Source organism: Planococcus citri, chromosome 1 (assembly GCF_950023065.1).
Source record: "Planococcus citri chromosome 1, ihPlaCitr1.1, whole genome shotgun sequence".
Taxonomy (NCBI): Eukaryota; Metazoa; Arthropoda; class Insecta; order Hemiptera; family Pseudococcidae; genus Planococcus; species Planococcus citri.
In genome coordinates, this window is record NC_088677.1 from 29,916,072 (window position 1) to 29,939,096 (window position 23,025).

The following is a 23,025-nucleotide window of genomic DNA, read 5'->3' on the forward strand; positions in this document are numbered from 1 at the left end:
TGAAAAAAGTTCCATATTTTGCATTTTTGCTACGAAGTCACGTTTGAAAAAAATTCCACCAAGCCTTTATGGTACTGTTTAGCATTTCTACAAATTTGGAAAAATTCGGATAAAAATTGTCAACGATGAGAATTTTTAATAAAATTTGCAATTTTGACCCAATCAGAAAGGGTCAAAGCTCAAGTAGCGATCTAAAAATTTCACCAGAGGGGTTAAAGTTTGAACTTTGATTACTTTGAACCATAATCAATACTCACCCCCCCCCCCTTTTGACAAAAAATTTTTAAACCGAACAAAAAAATCAAACAGCACCCAAAAACAGGGATGGAAAGCTAGCTGCTAGCTGAAAGCTGAAAGCTGAGGAAGTTTGGGATTTTTGAAAGCTAAAAGCTGTAGCCAAAAGCTTCATTTATTCAGCTTCCTTTCAGCTTTTTTTAAAAATTCATTTGGTTCAGTGAGTTTCTGCTTGAGTTCTTTTTTGATTTTCAGTTTTGACATTTTACTTTTCTCTAGTTTCAGTTCTCTTTTCTTTTCTCGTGTTTTTTTTCCGTTGTGAATAAGAGTTTCCAATTTACATTTTTATTTCTATTCACCTCATTAAAAAAATTTGAAAAGCTAAAAGCTGAGGAAGTTTGGGATTTTTGGAAGCTAAAAGCTAAAGCCAAAAGTTTCATTTTTCAGCTTTCCATCCCTGCCCAAAAATACACCACAAAAAAAAATTAATTTGGAGCACGCTCGTATTTTCTATTTGAATTTCAATTCATTTATTTGAGATACATACATACTCATAGGTAATTTAAAAAAAAAAAAAATAGGTACTTTTAGAATACAGATTTCATTTTACATCAGGCGAGCTGAGATATTCTTTCAGGGTATAAATAGCCCTAGTTATCAGCCATTCGTTGAGGGCATTTTTGAATTTTTTTTGAGTTGGCTGGTTTTTTATATTCCCTGGAATCTGATTAAGTATATGTATACTTTTGCTGCAGACGATACAGTACTATTTGACAAAATCGAAGTAGAAAGTTGAAATTTGGTTCATAATTCAATTTCAACTTCCCGAATCAATCTGTGGCACTTTCCAGCCATTCTTTCCAGTTTTGGAAAAATATTTCCATAAAAAGAACCAACACGAAATTCATCACAGATTCAACTCGGTTCGATCCTTCTAATCAGTTTTGAGAGAAATTTTCAAAATTGGTTCAAATTCGAAATTTTTCCCGGAAAATATTTAGATGGATTCAGAAATCTGTGGGAGATTCTAGAAAAAACGAAAAACCATTATTAATCACCCCATGACTGGCAGAAAAAACCTGTCCTATTCCAAAAAACCTACAGGCGCGTAATACTTTCCAAAAAAAATCGCCAAGTTCTTCGAAAAAAAATCTCTTAAATTCTCAGAGATCGATCGACGAGTAAACTTTTTTTATTTATTTGTTTTTTTTAAAATTTTTATTGATAGGTACTTGAACTTTAAACGTCCTAATTATACATTTAGATGTTACAACCGTATAACGTAATGTTACACTCAACTGATTCATACTGATGGCATTTTATATCACCAGCAGTGTTTTCATCTTAATTACTCGTACTTCGTAAACGGTGTTCCAAAAATGAAATCAACCTTTCGATTTTAATTTTTCAAATAAGCGAATACACTATTCAACTCGATTACAAATACGACTTATAAAATTTCGCGTATGTTTTCGTAGGGTTATGGTACATTTCAATTAGCAAATTCTTCGACAGGAATTATATTCGTAATTTTGCAGTTCCTCGTTTTGTTGATTTGATTGCAATTGAAGTATTTCATGACGTATTTCCGTACCTTTCCGTTTCATTTACTACGTACAACCTTTTCGAGACCCATACAAAAGAATCGAGATTGACTATCGTAATCAGGGCTACAATTAGGTTAATATTCTTTGTTTTATTCATCGGAATTTTTTGTTATTGATGTAAAATTATTTCGAGGTCAAGGTTGGTTTTTTTTTTGAAAAATGAAATCCAAGTTTTAGCTGCATGATGCATATTACTTACTTACACTAAGTATTACACATTATATCTAACACCGATAAAAAAAAATGGCATAATTTTTAGACCATATAGATTAAGGATTAGATGAAATGAAAAATTCATACGAGTCATAATTAATAGTTGAAAATACAGGGTACAAATTTTTCAAATTGTTGTACCATAGTCTTGAACAGTGTTACGCTTCAAAAGCACGCAATCTGGCCAATTATTAGTACTCGAGTGTAATATTAATATTAGCACGATTTGCATTGTTTTCATGTAAATAATGCACGGTACATATGCTTTAGATAAGATTGGTAAATTGACACACAACCCATTGGGACCCAGACCAAACAAATAAAGATAATAAAGTACACAATTTTAAAATAAGTAAAGTAATGCGCGATATTACTGTTTGCGAAGAATTACTATACATAAAGAGTTACATTCATTTCAGCATGACATTTTATGGGTGAAAAAAGGGTATGCAAATATCGTATAGTAAATCATGATACTAAGTATAAAATTATTGAAAAAAAATACGAGTTGTGGAATCCATATTGTAGGGTGACACTTTTATGATCATGTACAGAAAGTGTGATACTGTGGGACACTGAACTAACTTTTCGTAAGTACACGAAAAATGAAGAACAACATCAATTAGAACGAAGGATCGGACTGGAGCTGAGCATTTGCATTCGCCAAGCCATTCTCTCTCAAGCTCTCTATCAACAGTCATGTCAATAATATAAAAATTCAGCGGTGCTGACTGCTGACGTGCTGTCTGAAATTTTCAAACAATTTTGAAGTATTATTTGTATTAATGATGGACAGAGAGCATTGAGCAAACGTCTAGTACATTACGATGCATTGCTTTCGAAAAGGTCATGATAATCGAGGGTGATTCAGATTCTTCAGTTGCATATATAATTAACCCATTATCAATAAATTTCATAGCTTACACGTTTTCAAGTACATACCTAATGCACAATTAAAATTACCTGATGTGTTTTCAATTTGTCAGCACTCAGTAGCTCGAAACATTAAAAAATAATTCACTGTTCTCAGCACGAACAACGTTCGGTTTATGGGTTTTGAGTTTTTCAGTGCCTACGTTATCATGACACTGATAAAAATTTCTTCGCCATTTTTGACATCAAGAAAATGGATTTCTCGTACACAGATCTTTCAAACACTCCGAACTCATTCAGTTCATTACGTATGATCACGTTACAATCCCATTTTTATAAAAACTTTGACATTTTTCAGCAATTCAACCGAAACGCGTTTCACTTTCACCAAGGTAAAATGTAACACAGGAATAAAACAAAAAGCGAAAGGAAAGGGGTGGTTTCTAAAATTCCTAATTCTTATCAGCAATGCGAAAATCCACTGCGCATTTGAGAATAGTCGCTGGAGAGTGGAGGGAAGTTTAAATTGACCAATTACCACAATTCGCATTTCTCTGGTGTAGATATTTTTGAACTTTTTTTCTCATTTATTTTATGCAAAGATTGTGTAATTTTAAAATCGTTGTAAACTTTAAATACGAGCCTTTTAAAATCTGTAGGTGTAGCTGCTGTTTGCAAACTGCTTTATTGGTTTTCGCTCAGTCACTCACGTGTTTATCTGAGCTGTATTTATAAAGCACGTGCTGTGTTAGAAGAATCAACCGACGGTGAACTATTTAATAACTCTAGTGGTCTGCATACATAACGAGTATATATGTAGTAGAAGAATTATTACCCGTACGAAATCAATCAATGTCGTATGTAAATGGATTTCTAAACGACAAAAAGTAAATAATAATTGGATCATAGTTCGATGCCTCAATAGAAAGTAAATGATTTATTACGCTGCATCTCTCATTCATATTCAGAATTCAGATGTGTAGCATTAGTGAACGTTTGCAAAATACATAAATTGTAATTAAGGATCTATAATAATACTACTATTTTTCTAATTATTGTTGAAGTACCTGCACACAATTTACTGCTAACAAGTACAATTTCAATATTTTCAGAATTAGTTGTTCCTCAAAGGATGACTGATTGTAATTGCTTTTCAATTTATTTTCATCATTTTTGTTTGTAGGTACGTGTGTTTGAAATTTTATTGATATTTTTATTTTCAAAAATTAAAAAAAAAACAGGCATCTACTTATTATATTAAAAAAAAAATTAAAATGACCAAAAAGGAGATGATTGATGCGTGTAGGTTTTAGGTAGGTATAGTGTGTATTTGAAAAAATTAAAAAATAGTGATAGAAACATTTTAACTTTGAGCAAAAGATAAAATAACATAATATCAAATTGAATTCTGTTTCATACCTATTCGTATCTAAGCACAAAGAAAAAAGAAAAAAATTACCTTTGTATGACTATTGTTTTTCAACAGATGTGAAGCAAGGTGTAAAAAGGAACAAAGTGTATGAAATCAACTTTTTAAACAATCATTTTAAGTCACCGGCACAATTTGAATTTAATTAATTAGGTATTTACACTTGTACTAAACACTATTCGAGAAACAAAATCAACTAATAAAAAATTATTAAAAACTATAGGATAATTTAATTATTGAAAAAAAAAATGAAATTTCAAAGCAAAAAACCAAAAGTGTAATCCATAAGGTGAGTTACTATAATGAATTACGTGTGTAAGTACACGCGTTCATAATACTGCTAAAAACACTTCACACGTTGATATCAGCGATTTTAATGTTGAATGTTGCGCGAATATATGAATACTACGATTGAAGAATAATTTCCAAACTGAAAAATAATTACTCGAAAAAAAAGCACAAGGTGTTCACGAAAGTATGCATATTTTCAAGTTCTGATATACTTTGCAGGTTAATATTTCTTTATGTGTTTAACGTATAGTGTATGAACGGATTCAATTTAAATCACTGCTACAACGTGAGTGTACCGAGTACGCGACAACTGGCCAATTTTAATTAGGTACTTTATAATTGTTTGATTGAAACACTTCAAGTGAGTTGCTCTGGTGGATTGATTTAAATGCTTTTTAAAAATTATAGAATGGGCGTTTCGCGATGAACCTTATTTGAATTAGTAATCTGATTTTTTGCATTATTCAAATACACGATCCAGCTAATTACGCGATTAATTGCTAGTAAGTGTAAGTAGAGTAGACGTACCTATTAATTCATCAGTTCATCACTTACCTATAAATTTTGTTGTCTTTTACTCTCATGTTGTAGGTACTGTAAAGTGTAATTTAATATTTGCCTAAACTGCACACAAAAATTAACAGAGAAAAAATTTATAGGGAATTTTCAAATATACTTCCACGAAGGAATTGAAGATACTGGATTTTTTTCAATTCGATTCGTCAGTCTTATTTTAACGTCTATATCTCGCAGAAATATTATTTTTTGCATAAATACATGTTATACTCGGATATTCGTGTTAAACGTGTCAAAAGAGCAATTTTTTCAATGAAATTACAATTTTTTATTCAGGTTTTGGCGGATTTAAACAGAGCGGAAAGGCATAATAATAGTTATTAATAGTTTTGTAGGTAATTCTAGATAAATAACTTAAACACAAACAACCAAACAATTTTTTTCCCATTTTTCGTCACTATTCTCGAAGGTAATTATTGATTTATTATTAGAAACATATCATCGATTCAAGAAGGTTTTTATTTTCGTAATAATGTTCGGTTACCTATACGTATGGATAGGTAGGTAATAGCAGTAGGCAAGATAAGTTACTTTTTCAAAACGAGTAGGTACATGCCTATCTACTTGAAAAATCACGCGTAACTTTTTCCCAAGTCACGTGAAATAATTTAATTGGTTCGCAAAATAACTATGCACATGCGATGCATAAATTTGAATCGTTTTCTTCAAATCGAGAGGTAGTTTCTCGATTTTCGAATCATCAAATTCAAAAACTTTGGTAATTCGAATATTAATTTAGGGGAAAAAACTCGGTAGTTTTTCTGGCCAAAATACACGATTACGTCACAGACTCCGTGCTACCTGCTGAGCACTGATTGCCTATTTAATGCAAACATTCGAAAATCTCAAGTTGGGTCTTAAGAAAAATATCATATTTGCGATAAGATAGCAAAATTACGTACGAAGGAGAATTATGTATGACGTGTTTTTTTTTTCACTAACATGACATATTATAATCGGTGCGAAAATTTATTCTCGCCTAATTTTTAATTTTATTATATTAATGCAAAAATGTCTAAATTGGAAAGACTAGTTTTCAAATGGTTGTTTTTTTTCGTCCACTTCTCTCTAATTCATCTGTCGCGTCGATTCCAATCAGTTCCTAAAATAATTCCACGAAGTTTCTAACGTTGGTATCATCGGGTACCTACTTTCTGATTTCAAATTTTTACTCGGTCCCTTTCAGACACGAGAAAAGACCGCTTTTATAATATCTTCGTAAACTGGTTTTGTAAAATAGATAGGTAAGCATAGTCCACAGATGTTTTTTTTTCTCATGTGTAAAGTGTAAATATTTCCAAGTCATTAGATGCTTTTTTAAAGAAATATATTTACTTTACAAACCCTTTTACTTGAAATGCAAATTCGCTTTCGAATTATTCAACAAATTTGCAAAATTATAAATGATCGATACTAACCCTAGTCAACGTCGATTTGCATAATTATAATGCACACGATTTTCATAATATTCTTTTCTGATGTATTGTACATATGATGTGGAAACCAGTTGCGATTTAAAAAGGATGTAAGATGAACATAGTCGCATCGTAAGATGTATCTTATGTATATCAATGAAGAAAATTATTGTATGGATGTACTCCGCATCTCAAACACACATAAAAGGTAATTCGAACCAACATGAAAAACCTTGGTTATTACTAGATTTGATTAAGGACGCATAAATTTCAATTAAATATTTTTATTCTACTCTGGTTTATGATTTTAGCGTATTTTTCTATTCAATTTTCAGATTTCTGGAATCATTTGAATATTTTTTAAGTAAGTAGGTATCTGTATAAGAAAAAAAAAAAAAACTGCGAAAAAATTCAAGTTTACCTATTGTTTGTGAAGTGTTTAGAATTTATGGGCACTACACATGTTACTCGGTGTGAAAATATAATGTAGATTTTCATTATTCAATAGACTATTTTGTTCTTGCATAATTTTACACGATTGCACAAAAACTACCGTTTTTTTGTTGAGAAATTTTTAGTGTTGATTGAAATTTTGTTGAAAACATGACTAATAAAATTTTTTCAGTTGTAATGCGTACATTGTAAATATTTACATTTGTGGATGCCTACTGAAACCCATTAGACACCATCTTATTCATAGAAAAGTGCATACAATGAAGCCATCTCTGTCAAAGAATTATAACTTTTTTTGTTTGATGTTCACCTTCGATCACGTTGGTCATCTACGTGTATGTAATATATACCTACCGCCAATTACATTTCATGGCGATTAAGTTCATATGCAATAATAATTAGCGAATCAGTTGACCATAAGTCTCGAGAAATAATTCATACACTACGCGTGGTCATGCACAATATGTCAATTAAGTATAGCTTTTATTCCACAAATAAATACGGAAACTAGATTTTTTGGACTATTAAATTACTCGTAATTGATAGTTGTATGAAAATGGCCATATTTTTCACAGAAGTTAATTTTTAATTAGTTAGCGTGTTTATCTTTCTTTCATTAGGGACTAATGCATAATTTTGCAGGTAAATATCATGTTTCCAGAAATCAATTAGGTTTCTTAAAATTTTGTTTTCAGAATTTATCCAAGCATCACGTATTCTGAACAAAACCACAGTATGTGATTTGTTTTACGTATGTATACCACGTATAGGTACTAGGTAAGGGTACACATGGAGACATGCAAACACATGTGCATCGCAATCCAAGTAAATAATCATCATAATGAGTTCAGAACATAATAGTAGGTATAACTAATTTAATACTAGAAACAATTACTAAATTACTACGAACATACCTAATCATTGGTCAAATTTTTCTCGGAGATAACATTCAATTGAGAGTAATTAGGTTAGTCTTTCAAAATCGAAATAACGACAGCGAAATTTACTCGAATTTATTGTGCACAATAAATGTAGAGCAATCGAAAATCGAAAGGTAAGTTTGTACGCGAACAACATAATATTTCCAGCTCCACGTTTTCTGCACCAAGAGATAAAATTATCAAAAATATAAAATTACCAAAAAGTGCGTGATCTAACAATATTTTGTTTTTTTTTTTCACCAACGAACGACATGAACCCATTAAGATGCAACCGAGTACGAATTGGCAAAATGCCGAAAGAATTAATATCTAAGTTTAAATACAAATATTTAATTTAGATGCCAATGAATTGACAACATACTGGATTCAAAAATAGTACTCCTTTTTTTAATACATATTAATAATTTTGTTAATTTTCCAGTAATGAAGTGTCGACAAAAATAAAATGACAAAAATTGCACATTAATTTTTATTTTTATTTATCCCGAAATCATGTTATCACGTAAGTCAGTTTTATCCGGTTTAGTGCTACCTTTTTTTTAAAAGAAGGACCAAATTTACTACCTATAATTTATGGACACACGTTCCTGTAAAAATCAGTGGTATCTTAATGTCTTCGCAGTTGCACCAAACATCGAGATGTGGATGAAAGCATTAGATAGAGAAGTTAAAATGAAGATATCTCATTCATAAGCCAAAAAATTAACGTGTGTTGAATTCAAAAATGGTAAATTGGTATAAACCTGGCAAAGCAGCTCTTATTTTTTTTTCAACTTTAGTTTTCACAACGATCGCAAAATGCAATATTAATGACGTAGTGAGATTTCACTTTAAAAAATAAATAAATAAATAAATAGTGAAATAATAAAAGAAAAAATTGAACTATTGTATCAAATATACTGCATTTAAAATCCAACCAAAATTTTAAAAAATTACATAACAAGGCATGAACATAACAAATCAGTTCTTCTTGATGTCTAATCTCTTCTCAAAATGACCATGGACCCTACTTGAGTCAAGTTCTCTTTCAAAATTGAAATGAGGATATTGTTCTTTGAGATAGGCGATGTCGAGGTTCGGGAAACGTCGTAATAAGGCTCGTACGTATCGTCTTTCTTTTCTGCAATATTGCAATAATGTGTTAAAATCATATTCTAAATCTCAATTAACTTAGAAATGAATGAATGAAATCAAAGTTACTTCTTTCCACTTCTGATTTCTCTCGCATTTTTCTCTTTAAACAACTTGTGAAACTGTTCAACTTCATTCGGATCGTAGCCTTGAGGATTGTAAAGATTGAAAAATTTATTGTTCCATTTTGGTATAACATGCTGGGTTAAATTTCTCCAATGTTTCATTCCTAATGATGGCAATTCATTAATTATACGAGTCTGGCGAATTGAAATATTTTAATGCTGATATAAATACCGATCGGATCGTGTATAACTTTTCCAGGACGTTCGCCGGTCTCTCCTGTTTCTAATTGATAGTACGCCTTGTTTCTTTCACGAACCACTGTTTCTACATTGCTCATACTTTCTTCGACCTATTAAAAACACGGAAAAGTTACTACTTTGAATCATACTTATATAAAAAAAAAAACATCGAAAAGATTACTTTGTCAATTCTTTCGGGGTTCGGAAACAGAGTATAGTTTTCTTTACAGTGATGCTCCATGGTCAACAGCATGTTCTTTTCTTTCAGTAGAATATACCTGTAACATAAAACACGAAAAAATAAATGTCACCGTATTTCACGTCGTGAAATTATTGATATTTGATTCATCAAAAATGTACCATAATTTATGCAAATCTTCATTGCTTTTTAAACGAAGCTCAGCGACTCTCCATGATCTACCAACTTTTATTTCCTCTTTACTCCAATTTTTTGGGTCTTCGAAAAATTCATTCAAATCGAGTCTTCTACATGTGGTGTGAACTAATCGACAGCTGTGTAGTTGGAAAAAATTTAAATAAGACTTTTAGCTATGATGAATAACGTTTGAATGAGAAATCAAATAATCTATACGTACCTGATAGGAATGGTTGTTTTGTAAGAATTAATGCTCAATCCACGAAGGAGATTTACACACTGTTTGATTGACATGATTGTTCAAAAGATATTGAATAAAAATAGCCGAAATGAAACCGAATTCCGGAATGATTTCAATAATTGTTTTCAATCATGCGGATGAATGGTGTTCTTTCACCGGCGCTTCAAATCAATAAGTCGAACATTTAAATGCACTAAATTTGGAATATGTAAAGAAGTTGAGGCTCAATAGTGATAGATAAAATGAATGAAGTTGAATTAATTCTATTATTTTCAACGCATGAAGAAGTAAAATTCAACTTTAGGGGCAAAACGTTGATAAATTCCGAAATTTTTCAAGTTCTCAAAATTCTTATCACATCGATGGTCCGACGCCATTTAGCGTTAACTCCATGTTTTTAAAATTTTACAGGAGAGCTTGTTGAAGTTTTCAAATTGAGATATTTTCAACAATTCAGTATTAATTAAAAAACTGAAAATCCCGTTTCTAGTTTGAAGTGTTGGGAAGGGAATTCTAATGCTACCAACACTGTTAAGGCATTTTTCAGGGAAATAAAAGCAAAAAACGATGATGGTGTTGACATGATTCCAAAATAATGAGCTGTGATTGGTTGAAATGAAATCATTTAACGTTAACTCCATGAAGTTGAGAATCATTTGACGTTAACTCCACGAATTGATGGATTATGGTTGGACAATTCTTCATATTAAGGGGATTTGATGTCAGAATTTCTAAAAACCAGTGGTACCACTGGATCGGGCACAAAATTTCCCATAAGAATTCATCAAAAAGTGATTTTTGATAAAAATAGGAGTTAACGCTAAATGGCGTCGGACTATCGACATCCTCGCTTCAATTTCAAAATACGCTTATAGCGCTCCTAACGTGAAAAAAGAAAACTAAAAACAGCTTCAGCAGCGCTACTATTGATTTAAAAAGAAACCACGAATTCTGTTCGCAACGCTCCCAGTGAATGAGGAAGAAACTATTCTCAAATTTCAGCCAAACTTCTCACAGATTTATCTGTGACTCGAAAAAAACTCTGCCCCCCTTGCTCCCTCCTCTCACTCTATTTCTTATTTACTTGCCTGGCTGTCTCCTTCGCTCCTTCAGCACCTCCAGTCTCTTCGCGAAATCTCAGTGGATTCGATTCGGTGCTTTGATATTTTTATTTTGGTTCAATGGTCGTTAGATTCATAAATAGTGCCTTTTTATAGCTCTATTAATTAATGGTGTTAGTTTATTCGAATAAATAATCCTTTTGTGATTAGTGATAGTGATTAATCTAAAACCACTAAGCTGTAATGTAAAATCGTAATTTTTTTTTTAAATGTTTTGATTAGTGATTCATTTCAGTTCCTTTTCGTAATGTATCTAATTTATTTAATTTTGTGTGATATACCTTTAATACTAGCATCAAATAGTAAGTAGTATTTTAATATCTCATTTTTCTATAGTTTATCAATAATTTTAATCTTATCACATTCTTTCAAAATCTGATTCTTTGTCATTCTTCCACGATCGGAAGTCTTGTTATCTATTATGCGTACACTTGAAACGGATAGTAATCTTTTATGCGGAAGCAAAGTGCAATACGGTTTGCACCTGGCTGCACTAAAATTAATGCACGAATGTCATCAGAAAAATTCATCACCTCGCTTTTATCGATGAAATTGATCAAATTAGGTTCACCGATATCTCAAAGATATCTCATGATGCCGTGTTTTGATAAAACACGTGATGATCTTTCTGTCGTTGTTTGGCGTTGATAAAAATGCATCACTTTTCATAGTGAGTCTTGATGCATTAACATAAACTCCATTAAAAGACCCGAGACCGCTTTTTCAGACAAAAGAAACCTGTTACGCGATCATACGTAGGTACCTATTGTCTTGGTCGTACTGATTGATAATGCATTTTCATTGATATTGCCCTTCGAAAATTAGCAATTTCGTTTCAGCATTTGTTTTACGACATGGGAATTGGCATGTGCGAAGAGTCTGAAAAAATTGTACTGATAACGAAGCGTTTATTACACTGCATTCTTCTTTTGGCGAATTTTTATATTCTGAATTTCTGATAACTTTGAACACTGGCGGTATTAATAGCTAATTAAGGAAGGATGGAATTATCCATGGACTATTTACGACAGCTCGGTGTTTCAAGTTTACCGTTTGATGATTTCGATAACGGAAATTGGAAAATTGATGGGGTTTGATGCGTTTTTTATTTTTTTCTTCCTTCACGAATGCAATATGATAATGAGAGATGGATTTAAATAACGTGAAATATCCAGCCAGATTAGACAACTTCGTACAATGTTCATGTGCAGGTATATTTTAAACAGGTTTTGTCGAACGATGATGTCACAATTTTCGAATCTTGGGGAAATAATTCTCGGTAATGTATGAATAGTATGAGTATGGGTAGATTTTTTAGTTCATGACAAATTATGGTAACTTCTTTACACATGATCGCTCGAGCTTGGCGATTTAAAGAAAGCAAAAAAATACGCATTTGTGGCGCTGTTGCCAGGTATATATTCGCAGAGATTTTCGTAATATTTAGTGCAATGCAGAGTTAATAGGATTTTGAGAGACATTGCAGTAATCGAGTTTGATAATTTGAGGTAAAAATTTGAGATCATTCGTCCCCATTCTCTCATCTCAACTTTCGTGTTGTGGTCATAATTGTCGAATTTTTCGCTCCCTAAATTAATAGGATTATATTTATGTAATTTGGTATGTTTGGATAATCAACGACCTTCTGGTTGGAAACCCTACTAAATTAAATCACTTTACAGTTATCATATTATTATTGTGTCGTAAAAAATTCGTATCCTGGTGTCGAATGATTCAAAGTACCTACTCGAATTATCATAATATTATTTTTTTCAAAATAGACTCTTTTGCGATGTTGCCAAGTATTTTGTTGAAATTTTCAGCGATGTTTGACTATGGTTTGATGAGATTTCCATTTAGTTTTCGGGAAATTGAATTTTGAAATAAGCGAAGTTTGCCAATTTTTGGTTCAAATTTGGGACCCTTTCCTGACCCAGTCAGTCAAAATTGCATTGTTAATTTTCAAGTTCTTCTCGTTACTGGTTAAATTGAAATTACGTAATTCGCCTAGTATGATGAGGTGATGAGCGACCTTCTGGTTGAAAAGTGTGTTAAAATAAATCACTTATGCAGTTATCATCGACTATCGTGTTGTGGAGAATTCATCTTAAATTATTTTTGTTGCCTCTTCGAAAGATGTAGAATAAATTTACTCGAAATATTCGTACAGTATCTTCAAAATAAACTTTTCGATTGGTTTATTTTTGCCCCATTTCTTGGAAAATAATTTATTTACCTCGGTGAAGTGAGATAACCTACGTATTTTTCGGTACTAGCTATTTCAATTACGATCTTTTTCACCCGACGGATTATTCAAATGGTGATGGCATAACCTAGGTACGTCCGTCCTGTCTACCCGATGCTCATAAAGCATTAAAAAATTCTCCGAAATAGGTGAACTCTCGCAGGGAGAACCGTTAATTGACAAAATTAGAGGTTACAAGAAGAACTGCTCCACAAGTTAATGTAATTAGTTGCAGATTAAACAATACGCTATTCGAACGTTTTCCACGTTCTTTTCCTCACAACTTGGACAATTGCAAATGAATTACGAGCCTGAAATTATTCTCGTATACATGCGGGTATACGCCTTTTTATGAACTTACGTCCAGAAAAAAAAATTTAAAAGAGTAGCTGTGAGAGATGTGAGACCACCTATAGGTGTAAAATAAGGTAAAAAAAAATAGTGAAGAGGAAACTGTACCCTTGACATGTTCAGGTATACTAATTTTTTCTTACTTCAGCGTGACATCGCATCGTTGCTTTGGCCGACGATTTACTGAAGATAGAGAAGATCCTTATAATTATAATTGCACCTTAACAACGAAAAAGAAACGAATAGAAACTTGAAAAAATCTCGCTTCTAAATCAATCAAACTGTAAAGAGGTCGTGGTGAAATTCAATTCAATTGTTTTCAAATCATTAAGAATAAAATACGTAAGATTAAACCCTGGTAGGTACTTTAAATCACATTTTGTATCATAAAAAAATCATGTACTTTGGAAGGTGCCCACCTCCCTTGGACCTTGAAGGTTTTAAAAAATGATCTCAATTTATTAGCGAGTAAATTGCGTTTATCGTGTTCGAACACTCGAGTATTTTTATTCGACTTCTGTGCATTTTTTTTTGTTGTTTAAACAGGAACATTATTCACGTTATTCATCTTTTGTTATTGCTTGGTCATTTAACCGAATTATCGATAAAGTGGATTGGGTAAATACGTCATGCATTGTATGTACTCGACTCTCTGCCCATAATAGGTCCTTATATGTAATAAGTTTAAGTACCTAATTAAGTAAATTACTGGAAAATTGTTTCCAGTTTTTTTCTTCTCTATTCTTATAAACGAAGAATTTGTTTGCCAAAACAGAAGCGAACAAGTTGAAATAGCGAATAAAATTCGCATTCATAATACCTACATACTTTGATTCCAGGTAAAAATTTATTACTTCGTAATTTTATAAAGCAGAATGCAAATAGATGATGAAGTAAAAGGTAGAACTAACAGGTAACTTGCATCTTCAGATTACCTGTTGATAAAATCTATTCCCTTGGGTTTTTCCTTCAACGTTTTTAAAACGTTTATAGATCAATATTAATGCAGTCGCGAAGTTGATTTTTCAATTAGTTAGTTAGTAAAATTAGTCAAATGTGTGAAGATTGCTGACTCAGTTCGATTCATTGTCTTTTTGAAAGACAGTATACCTAATTGAATATTCGGCGTCAAATACACGTAATCGAAAGTGGCTCTCGTAATGATAATTTCAGCGACGTTTTGTCGTAAAATTGCAAGTATTAACGAAGTAATTAGCTATACCAGCGTACATAACTTGATTTGATCATTTCCTTAGAAAAATCAAAGATGAAAAGTAAACATTGATGAAGAAAATTTCATTTCATCGTAATGTGTAAATTACAAGATATTCGTCCGCATTTTATCTCTTTGATGTGTACCTACGAGTAATTAACCTTATCACTTTGTATTGTTGGGTATCAAGTTTATATTTTTTTCGATTTGTGGGGGCCTTTGAGGTGTTCTTATTTTCGTATTTTTGTAATTTCAATTTCTATCAAAACCCTATGAAATATGGTTCAACGATGCCATTTTTTTAAGGTTTTTTTTCAGAAATATTTTTTGGTGTAATTTTAGGAAATTTTTCAAAACATGAAAAACAATTTTGTAAAGTTTTATAAAAAAAATTGTTGAAAAAACAAAATAAATTAAACGAAAATTTGATAGCATTGTTTAAAAGTGGGAAAAATGTAGAAAATAATTTTAGAAATTGAAAATTGTCCGAAAACCTTGCACAAATTAGCGACATTTTTCTAGAGTTCTAATGAAAATTGATGCAATATTTTCGATTTGAATTTTAGGCAATTTTTTGAAAACAAATTTAAAAAATTTCACTGTAAAATTTTAAAAAATAATTGCCAACAAAAAAAAAGAAAATGAATGAAAAATTGAAAGCATTATTAAGAATTTGTAAAAATGTAAGTAGAAAATGATTCTAAAAATTGATAAATGTCTGAAAACCTGACAAACATTAGCGGATTTTTTCTTGAGTTTTTATGAAAATTGATGAAATAAATAACGAAAAAACTATTCCGAAAGGTATGAAAATTCTGGAAATAGCATGAAATATAATTTGAAAATGGGTCAAAACTTTTGAAAATTGCAGGCTTCATAGTGTGATTATTTTTTTCTAGTAACTTTAGTACATTTTTCGGAACTGCGCGTCAACATTAAAAAAAAAAATGAATTGGGCTCATAATTTAGTGTCATTAGACTGAGAAAAAAATTTACAAAGAGCACATCGAAGATATCTTTCATTGTAAATGCGTAACAAATTTGGACCCATTAGACCATTTTGGGGCACGCAAAATTGATCAAAAATCAATTTTTTTGACCCTTCAGAAGAGTTGAATAAGATTACAAATGATTCATCAGTGACATATTCTCATTGTACCTACGTTGCAAATTTGGAGCCTCCCCCCCCGGCTGGTATACAAACTATAATAAATAAAGGTTACAAAACGCGAAAAATACCTCAAAAAAAGACCTTTTCGATCCTGAAATAAGGTTTAATAAGGGTGGAAGGTTGAATTTTGCACAAAATACGCCAGTGACACCTTTTTTGACTCCCTAAGTGAATTTGAAGGGACCAAAGGCTTTTCAGAAAGTCAAAAAATGAAAAAAATGCTCAAAAATCTACTTTTTTGATCCAAAAAAAAAAATCAAATGAGCTTTGAAAATTAAAACTTAGGTATAAAAGGCATATCTGTGGCACCTTCTCACAGTTTTCGCCGAATTTGAATCTCCTGGGTCAATTTGAGATGACTAGGGTTCAAAAATATGTAGGAAGAAAATTCAGTTTTCTCTGCCTCGAATGAGACTGACATGACCTAAGATCCTAAAATTTTGATGTGTTAATCACAGAGTGAAAGTACTTATCCGTGGTTTCATTTTTTGACAATTTTTGCCAATTTTGATTCTTATTATGGTCCTCCAGAAAAAGGACCTTTCTGTAATTTTCAACTTTATCTCTCCCCACTTCAAGGGTCAAATTTAAATCCTAAAAGAATTCTATTTTACATAAGTACATACAAGAAAGTACTTATTCGTGGTTTCATTTTTTGACCATTTTAGTTATCAATTTCGGTCCTTATTATGGTCCTCTAAAAAAAAATGATCTATCTGTAATTTTCAATGTTATACTTGTCTCTCCCCAGTCCCCACTTCAAGGGTCAAATTTAAATCCTAAAAGAATTCTATTTTACATAAGTTCAAGTACAAGAAAGTATCTACTTATTCGTGGTTTCATTTTTTGATCATTTTTATCAATTGTTGGTCCTTATTATGGTCCTCCAGAAAAATGACCTTTCTGTGAATCGAAATTTTATGACTCTCCTCCCCTTTTCCCAACTCATGCTATCATTTTTCAACAAAAATGTAGCTAAAAAGAGAGAGATTTTCTGAATATATGAAATTTTTGAATGGTCTGATGCCATCAAGATGAGATGGATGAACTTTTGAAGTCTGTTGTTAAAGGTTAGGTTACCATAATTAATAATTTTCTTTTGTATTAATAAAATGTCACTAAACTTTATGGATTCAGCGTTGAAAAAATAAGTGAAATTTTTGTGATGTATTACCATTGACAAAATTGGTAGGAAGGGATTATTGAATAAAATATTTTGTTACTTTTTTTAAAAAAATGTCGCCATGGTAATGTCTGATATCACAAAAGCTGTTTAAAATGCTGAATTGAAACATGTGCCATTTAAGTGTGATGAAAAGCGAGTTTCCCACTATTTTTGATAATTTTCAGCAAGTTTTACGTACAAATACATATTGCAATTTTTAGAATTTTTTGAATTTTTAACGATTTTTGTTACTTGATAGAAATATTTTGATTTTCGTTTGCATTAATTTAATTTTTTTTTGAGTTTAATTCCAAATTTTTAAAATTATTTTTGTAACAAAACATTTAGAATTTTTTTTGCATTTTTCACAATTTTTAAGCTTTTCTATCAAGTTTGGTAAATTGTTATCGAAATTGAATTTTGATTCAAAATTTATTACGAAATTTTAGTAGATAACTTGGAAAATTTCTGATTGAAATCGCGAAGGAGATTTTTTCGAATTCGACCAACACGAATATAACTTTGTCTCGATTGCTCTACAATCGATTCTTACTCAACTCACGAATTTGTACATAGAATACATTATTTTATTTGCCAAAGGAAAACAAGTGTTTACTTACCAGTTGCAATTACATACAGACCTTGGAAAACACCAAACGGAAATTCGTAATCGTGAAAAATTCTTCGAAAATTCGGCTTCAAATAGGTACCAACGAGGCATCGAACACTTGTCTTCAATGGGTGTTTTTTTTTACAGTGTTTGCTTTGTGTCGCTAAACTTACGTTCTAATAATACCTACGACTCCACGTGTAGATGATTTATGGATGAAATTCCCTTTGATGTGTTACAGTCGCGGCTGTGAATTTGAGGAAATTTTTATTTATTTTGTATCAATCTGAATTTATGATGGGTTTATTTCAAGTGTGTAACGTTGCACTGTATAGAGGTACATTTTTAAAAACATGATCCACTCTGTAACCAAACATTCTGTAAATATTGATTTATTCGTGGTAAATTTCCAAAAAGACTCTGATTTCTATGTGCGATCAATTCGACAATATTTTTTAGGTGCAAGCAGTAGGCTATAGACTCAACTACCTATTTTTTTTAAATGAATGAAATGAAACTAACGAAGCTCGAAGTTGTTCTAAATTCAATGTTACGTTACGCGTTATTTTACGTTAATTGTATTAGTAATCAAAGCTGGAGGTGAGTCATACAATATGATCCGGGTATTGCACCGTTGTACGTAATTCTCCATAATACCTAGACCTACCAGTACATCTACCTTAATTTATGAGATCATATAGCAGATCTATTGTTTGAAATTTATTATCGAAGAAAATTTTCGATTTGGTTATTCGGTTCATATTTTGCATCGATCTTCATCACTTCATCAGGTTCTCGTCTGCGCACGAGATTAAACAGGTAACAGGTATCGAATGGGATGTACTTGTCTGCTGTTTAATCGACTCGACTCGAGATTCTTGTATTTGATTTTTAATCCATCGCCCGCAGCCGCAGGTTTTCCACATAATGAGTAATATATTGGCGCGGAAGGAACCGATTACTCGACGAGTGTCGAGTTTAGTACCAGATTGTGGCCATTTTTATGACGAGGTTTGCTCGTTTTTTTCCCCTTTCCCAAACAAGTGAAGAAGTAGGAGGACGAGCAAGAAATGATGCAGTTTGGTATACTCGTTCGTATTCGTACGTGTTGGCGCATTATCATATCACTGAAAATGATATTCAAAATTGTTCTGAGAAAGCGTGTCGGCAAGGTTGCTGACTTACTAAATGATGACATCAAGTCAACGGTATATACCGATGCGATGAGTCTGTGATAACACCCGCGCATTGTATTGATAAGTATTACGAATACGTCTTGAACGATTCGCGAGTGTTGGAAATTAATTACGAATATCAATTTGGCGGATGTTGTTACACGTTTTTCTTCTTGACACATACGTTACTGATACTGATATAGATTCAAGATTGAGATGTTCAAATTATTTTATTCTCATTTCATTGCCAAAAAAAGTGAGAACTGAGAAAGCTGAAGGTTTTTTTCGTTGCGTGTTCGAGTAATTATTTCGTGCTACGATGAGATGAAATTGTTGTAATGTGGAGTGAAAATAGGTATTTAAAAGAATCATAAACTCTTTTGACGAGAAAGAGGACTAAGAAATTGAAAAATTTTGGAACCTTTTTGTAAAAAAATTGAGAAACCAGTGGCAGTCTCGTATTTCTCGAAGTAATGCATTTTATTGTTCTTTTCACGTAGACTTGAGTGAAACAATGTGCAAAGATTTGATAGAGATAGAGAATGAAATCGAATTGAACTGAATGGCTTTTTAAAAGAAGGAATAGTCGAAATTGATTGTCTTGGATCAAGATGCCATTTTTTCAGCATAATATTTTCCAAAGGTGTTACAAACCTGGTATTTTGTTTATCTGAAATTTTCTAGTGTTGAAAATTGAATGATGAGATGTGGTTGAAAATTGAAATTCACTGAAATAAAATTTCCAGGTTTCTTGTTCGATTTTTTGAGATGAACGATAAAGATTATTTTATGATTTAATAACCTATTTTTTGATTTTGGAAGCTACAAACAATTGAATTTCACGAAGAAAAACTGAAAGCTAATCCAGATTGGAATTCTAGTCCGATTTTGCAGTCATGGTGAAAATTGTAATTTCGTAAAATTCCATACCTTTGAAAAGTGGAATGTTGTCTCAATCGACGACCATGTTGATCTTTCTGATTCTGATTCTCATCTTTCGAGTGTGAAATAGATAGACGTATAGAACGTCTACTTATGAAAAATCAGATCTTTAATTTTGATCAGCCTTTAATCCTTCCAGTTTAGAAGGCCCATCGGTTACTCGGTCATAATTTTAGCTTTAGTTCATTTTTTTTTTTACCAGAACACAAGACTCATTGAGCAATTCCCAATGAATTGTTAGTATGGCTCAGACGAAAGATTGAAAGCCCTACGAGAATTTGAATTTTCCAAAATAGTTCTAAAAATGCATACTTATTATAAATTATAAAATTTAAATTCTAGAAAAAATCAAATGACCAGTTATTATGCTGAGAAACAACTGATTTCTGATCAAATTTAAATTTACAATCGTATTAAGAGGTCCAATTTTGTCGTGAGTGAAAATAATGCTATGTTTTGGAGGCTCGATCAAAAAAGTAAATCTCTCAAGAATCATAAAAAATGTGCAATTGGGCATCTGTCATTTTGGAAATATTGTTTCTAAATCATGTTCCAACTACAGACGCTTTATGATGGCCATTTTTCGACACAAGTGAAAAAAGTTTATTTTTTAGGCCATTTTTTTTTTTTTTTTTTTTGATAAACATCTTGAAATTTTAAATGTTTAATTGGGCTGCTACAACCCTAGAAATCTTTTTTTCTGTCATATTTAACCATCAGCGCAGTGAAGGAAAGTGTACTTATTTGACATTGACTACTACTTTTCTGAGTTTTCTTACTCAACTGTCCATTTGATTTTTCATTAGTCTATGGAAAAAATGAGCAAAATTGATTTTCGTTTTCATTTTATTAAAAAATTACAAGTTTTGAAATAATTTCTTCAAATTTTGAGAGCTTTTGAAAGGCTGAAATGATGTAGTTTCTTGAAAATACTTCGTCTGGTGATCTTATGGGTTGAGGGAGATAGGAGGGAGGGGGTTAGTTACACAATTTTTGAAAATTTGTAAAACAATTTATTCGAAGAAATAACTTTTTACATTTGTTTTTACATATTTTTTTACGATAGGACCTACTTATTTGAAACAAACTTTGAAATCAAAAACATATTTTTTTATGGTGTATAATTTTAAGAAAATTCAAAATTGTCAATAATTATTTGCAAATTAGGTAAATCAAACTGTAAGCGATTTGTAAAATATTCATAATGAAGCCCTGTTTCACTTGTAAAAGTTCAAAAATCTTTCAAGCCAATTTGGTGTTTATTGAATTTTTTTTTCAAAGTGCATCTAAATTTTCAATTTCTGTGTTTTGAAATTTCCACTCAGAAAAGACAAACAGGGTGTCTAACGGTCAGTAAAGTCATGAAAAAGTCATGAATTTTGCTCAAAACATACTTGACAATTTTTTAAAAAGCCCATAAAATGAAAAAAATCAAAAAATTAAAAATTTGTTAGAAAATCAGAAAAATGAAAAAATTACTTGCCTACAAACTAAAAAAAATTTCCTCGCAGTTTCAAGTTATTCAATTTTTTTGGAGGGGGCGAGGGAGGAGTATTTTTTTGCGGTGAAAAAGTGTAAAATATGTCATGAAAAAGTCATGATTTTTTGTCTGGAAGTTTTGATAGACACCCTGACAAGTGACAAACTAAATTCCAAATTTTCTAAAAATTACAAATGTACGTAGATTCAATAATAATGACTTTTTTCTTTCAATTTCTTGGAATTATGATTGTTTTTACATTTTTTTAAAAAATTGTAGCTTGGATTTGAGCGATGTACATATTTGTTTTGAACCATCGAATCCCATTTTACATTCATCTCTTCTCTTTTATTCAAAATTCTGAAATTGTCTCAATTTCTTTAAAAAATTTCAACTCTGATAAAAAATTGTTTTGAAAGACAAATTGATTTGGATGTTTTTAAAAATGATGGTTTTTTTAAAAAATAAAATCTTTGTAAAAATTTATTTGTTTTTCGAAAAAATGTAATTTTTATTGTTATGTTGACTTTTAGTCTCAGAATAATGCTTATATTTTCTGTAATTTTTGAAAAATGAAAATTTCAACACAAGGATGGTGTTGTGTTTTTCAAAATTTTTTCTACATTTTCATTCTTGTTTTACTTACTTGAACATTTTTTTTAAATTTCATGCAATTTTTTATCGACCGAGTTAATGTGTTATGTGTCACGTTTATTTATTCAATGTGCACCTTCTGTCAAAATAAATTTAGGTTTGGCCGTGCTCAAGGCCATTATATTGCACCTATTCATCATTCCTTTCCTCTTACGACAGATATTCGTTTGCATGTGATGATCAATGTCGATGCATATTTTACTACTTTAGCGTAATTTGGTGCTTGTGTTCATAAAAGGCTACCTACGTAATTAAATTATCGACCAAATTACCTACTTTAAAATTTGAAGGAAAATTCGCCTATTTGGAATAGGTCAATTTCGTAGATATACACAAGTACTAAACTTGATCAAATTAGGGTTAAAAATCATCGAGTCTCTTCAGAAACAATTTTTCGATTTTTTTCACCTCTCACCTTCTCACCTGTAAGACTCACCGGCTGGATTCCGTCATCAAGAAAATGACCAGTTATGCGTCAAAAACGAATGAAAACATGATATGACGTGGGTACTCGTAGGTATGTACTACTTATCTCCGTTGCTGTCTTCATTGTAATTTCATATGTATTTCTGTTTGTCAAATGAGAATTTTCAAAAAAAAATCAAGTACGTAATGATCTGTTGTTAATGGAAGAAGTAAAAGCAACTAAGTAATTTACAAATCCCATTAAAAAAATTAGCTTTCTATATAGATAATAATTAAAATTAAAATGCATTTTTATGTTACGTGCGGTGATTACGTTGTATGCTACTGGTATAACAAATTACATATTATTTATGACAACGAATCCGCGACCACCTTCGTTTAATGTTA

The 23,025-nt window shown here is 31.3% G+C and overlaps 3 protein-coding genes across 7 annotated transcripts in view; 1 reads left to right on the top strand and 2 right to left on the bottom strand.

Annotated features, from left to right (window-relative positions):
• Window positions 1-8,763, bottom strand: part of LOC135831267 (facilitated trehalose transporter Tret1-like) — a 28,590-nt gene extending 19,827 nt beyond the window's left edge. The window contains exon 1 of one of the 4 annotated variants that reach the window (XM_065343629.1): window positions 8,006-8,763. In XM_065343629.1, coding sequence (XP_065199701.1) covers window positions 8,006-8,013 — 8 coding nt within the window. In that variant the 5' untranslated portion in view covers window positions 8,014-8,763. Of the gene's footprint in view, window positions 1-3,017; window positions 3,337-4,386; window positions 4,945-5,202; window positions 5,347-8,005 lie in introns of those variants that run through there. The other 3 variants (XM_065343628.1, XM_065343630.1, XM_065343632.1) reach the window with 3 other exon arrangements.
• A 146-nt stretch (window positions 8,764-8,909) lies between these two features.
• mRpL47 (mitochondrial ribosomal protein L47) lies at window positions 8,910-10,493 on the bottom strand. Its single transcript, XM_065343633.1, has 6 exons — window positions 10,065-10,493; window positions 9,829-9,981; window positions 9,650-9,746; window positions 9,461-9,578; window positions 9,233-9,392; window positions 8,910-9,152 (listed from the first exon to the last, which is right to left on the bottom strand). The coding sequence occupies exons 1-6, from the start codon at window positions 10,136-10,138 to the stop codon at window positions 8,993-8,995; spliced, it is 762 nt and encodes a 253-aa protein (XP_065199705.1). The 5' UTR covers window positions 10,139-10,493; the 3' UTR covers window positions 8,910-8,992.
• A 686-nt stretch (window positions 10,494-11,179) lies between these two features.
• Window positions 11,180-23,025, top strand: part of l(1)G0289 (lethal (1) G0289) — a 30,417-nt gene continuing 18,571 nt past the window's right edge. The window contains exon 1 of one of the 2 annotated variants that reach the window (XM_065343635.1): window positions 11,180-11,508. In XM_065343635.1, the coding sequence (XP_065199707.1) occupies window positions 11,454-11,508 (55 nt within the window). In that variant the 5' untranslated portion in view covers window positions 11,180-11,453. The remainder of the gene's footprint in view (window positions 11,509-23,025) is intronic. The other variant, XM_065343634.1, reaches the window with a different exon arrangement.

Coding starts and splice junctions, on each gene's coding strand:
- mRpL47 (XM_065343633.1), bottom strand. CDS start 10,138: ATGTCAATCAAACAGTGTGTAAATCTCCTTCGTGGATTGAGCATTAAT. Junction 9,579..9,649: donor ACCCCGAAAGAATTGACAAA/GTAATCTTTTCG, acceptor TGTTTTTAATAG/GTCGAAGAAAGTATGAGCAA. Junction 9,393..9,460: donor AGTTATACACGATCCGATCG/GTATTTATATCA, acceptor TGCCATCATTAG/GAATGAAACATTGGAGAAAT.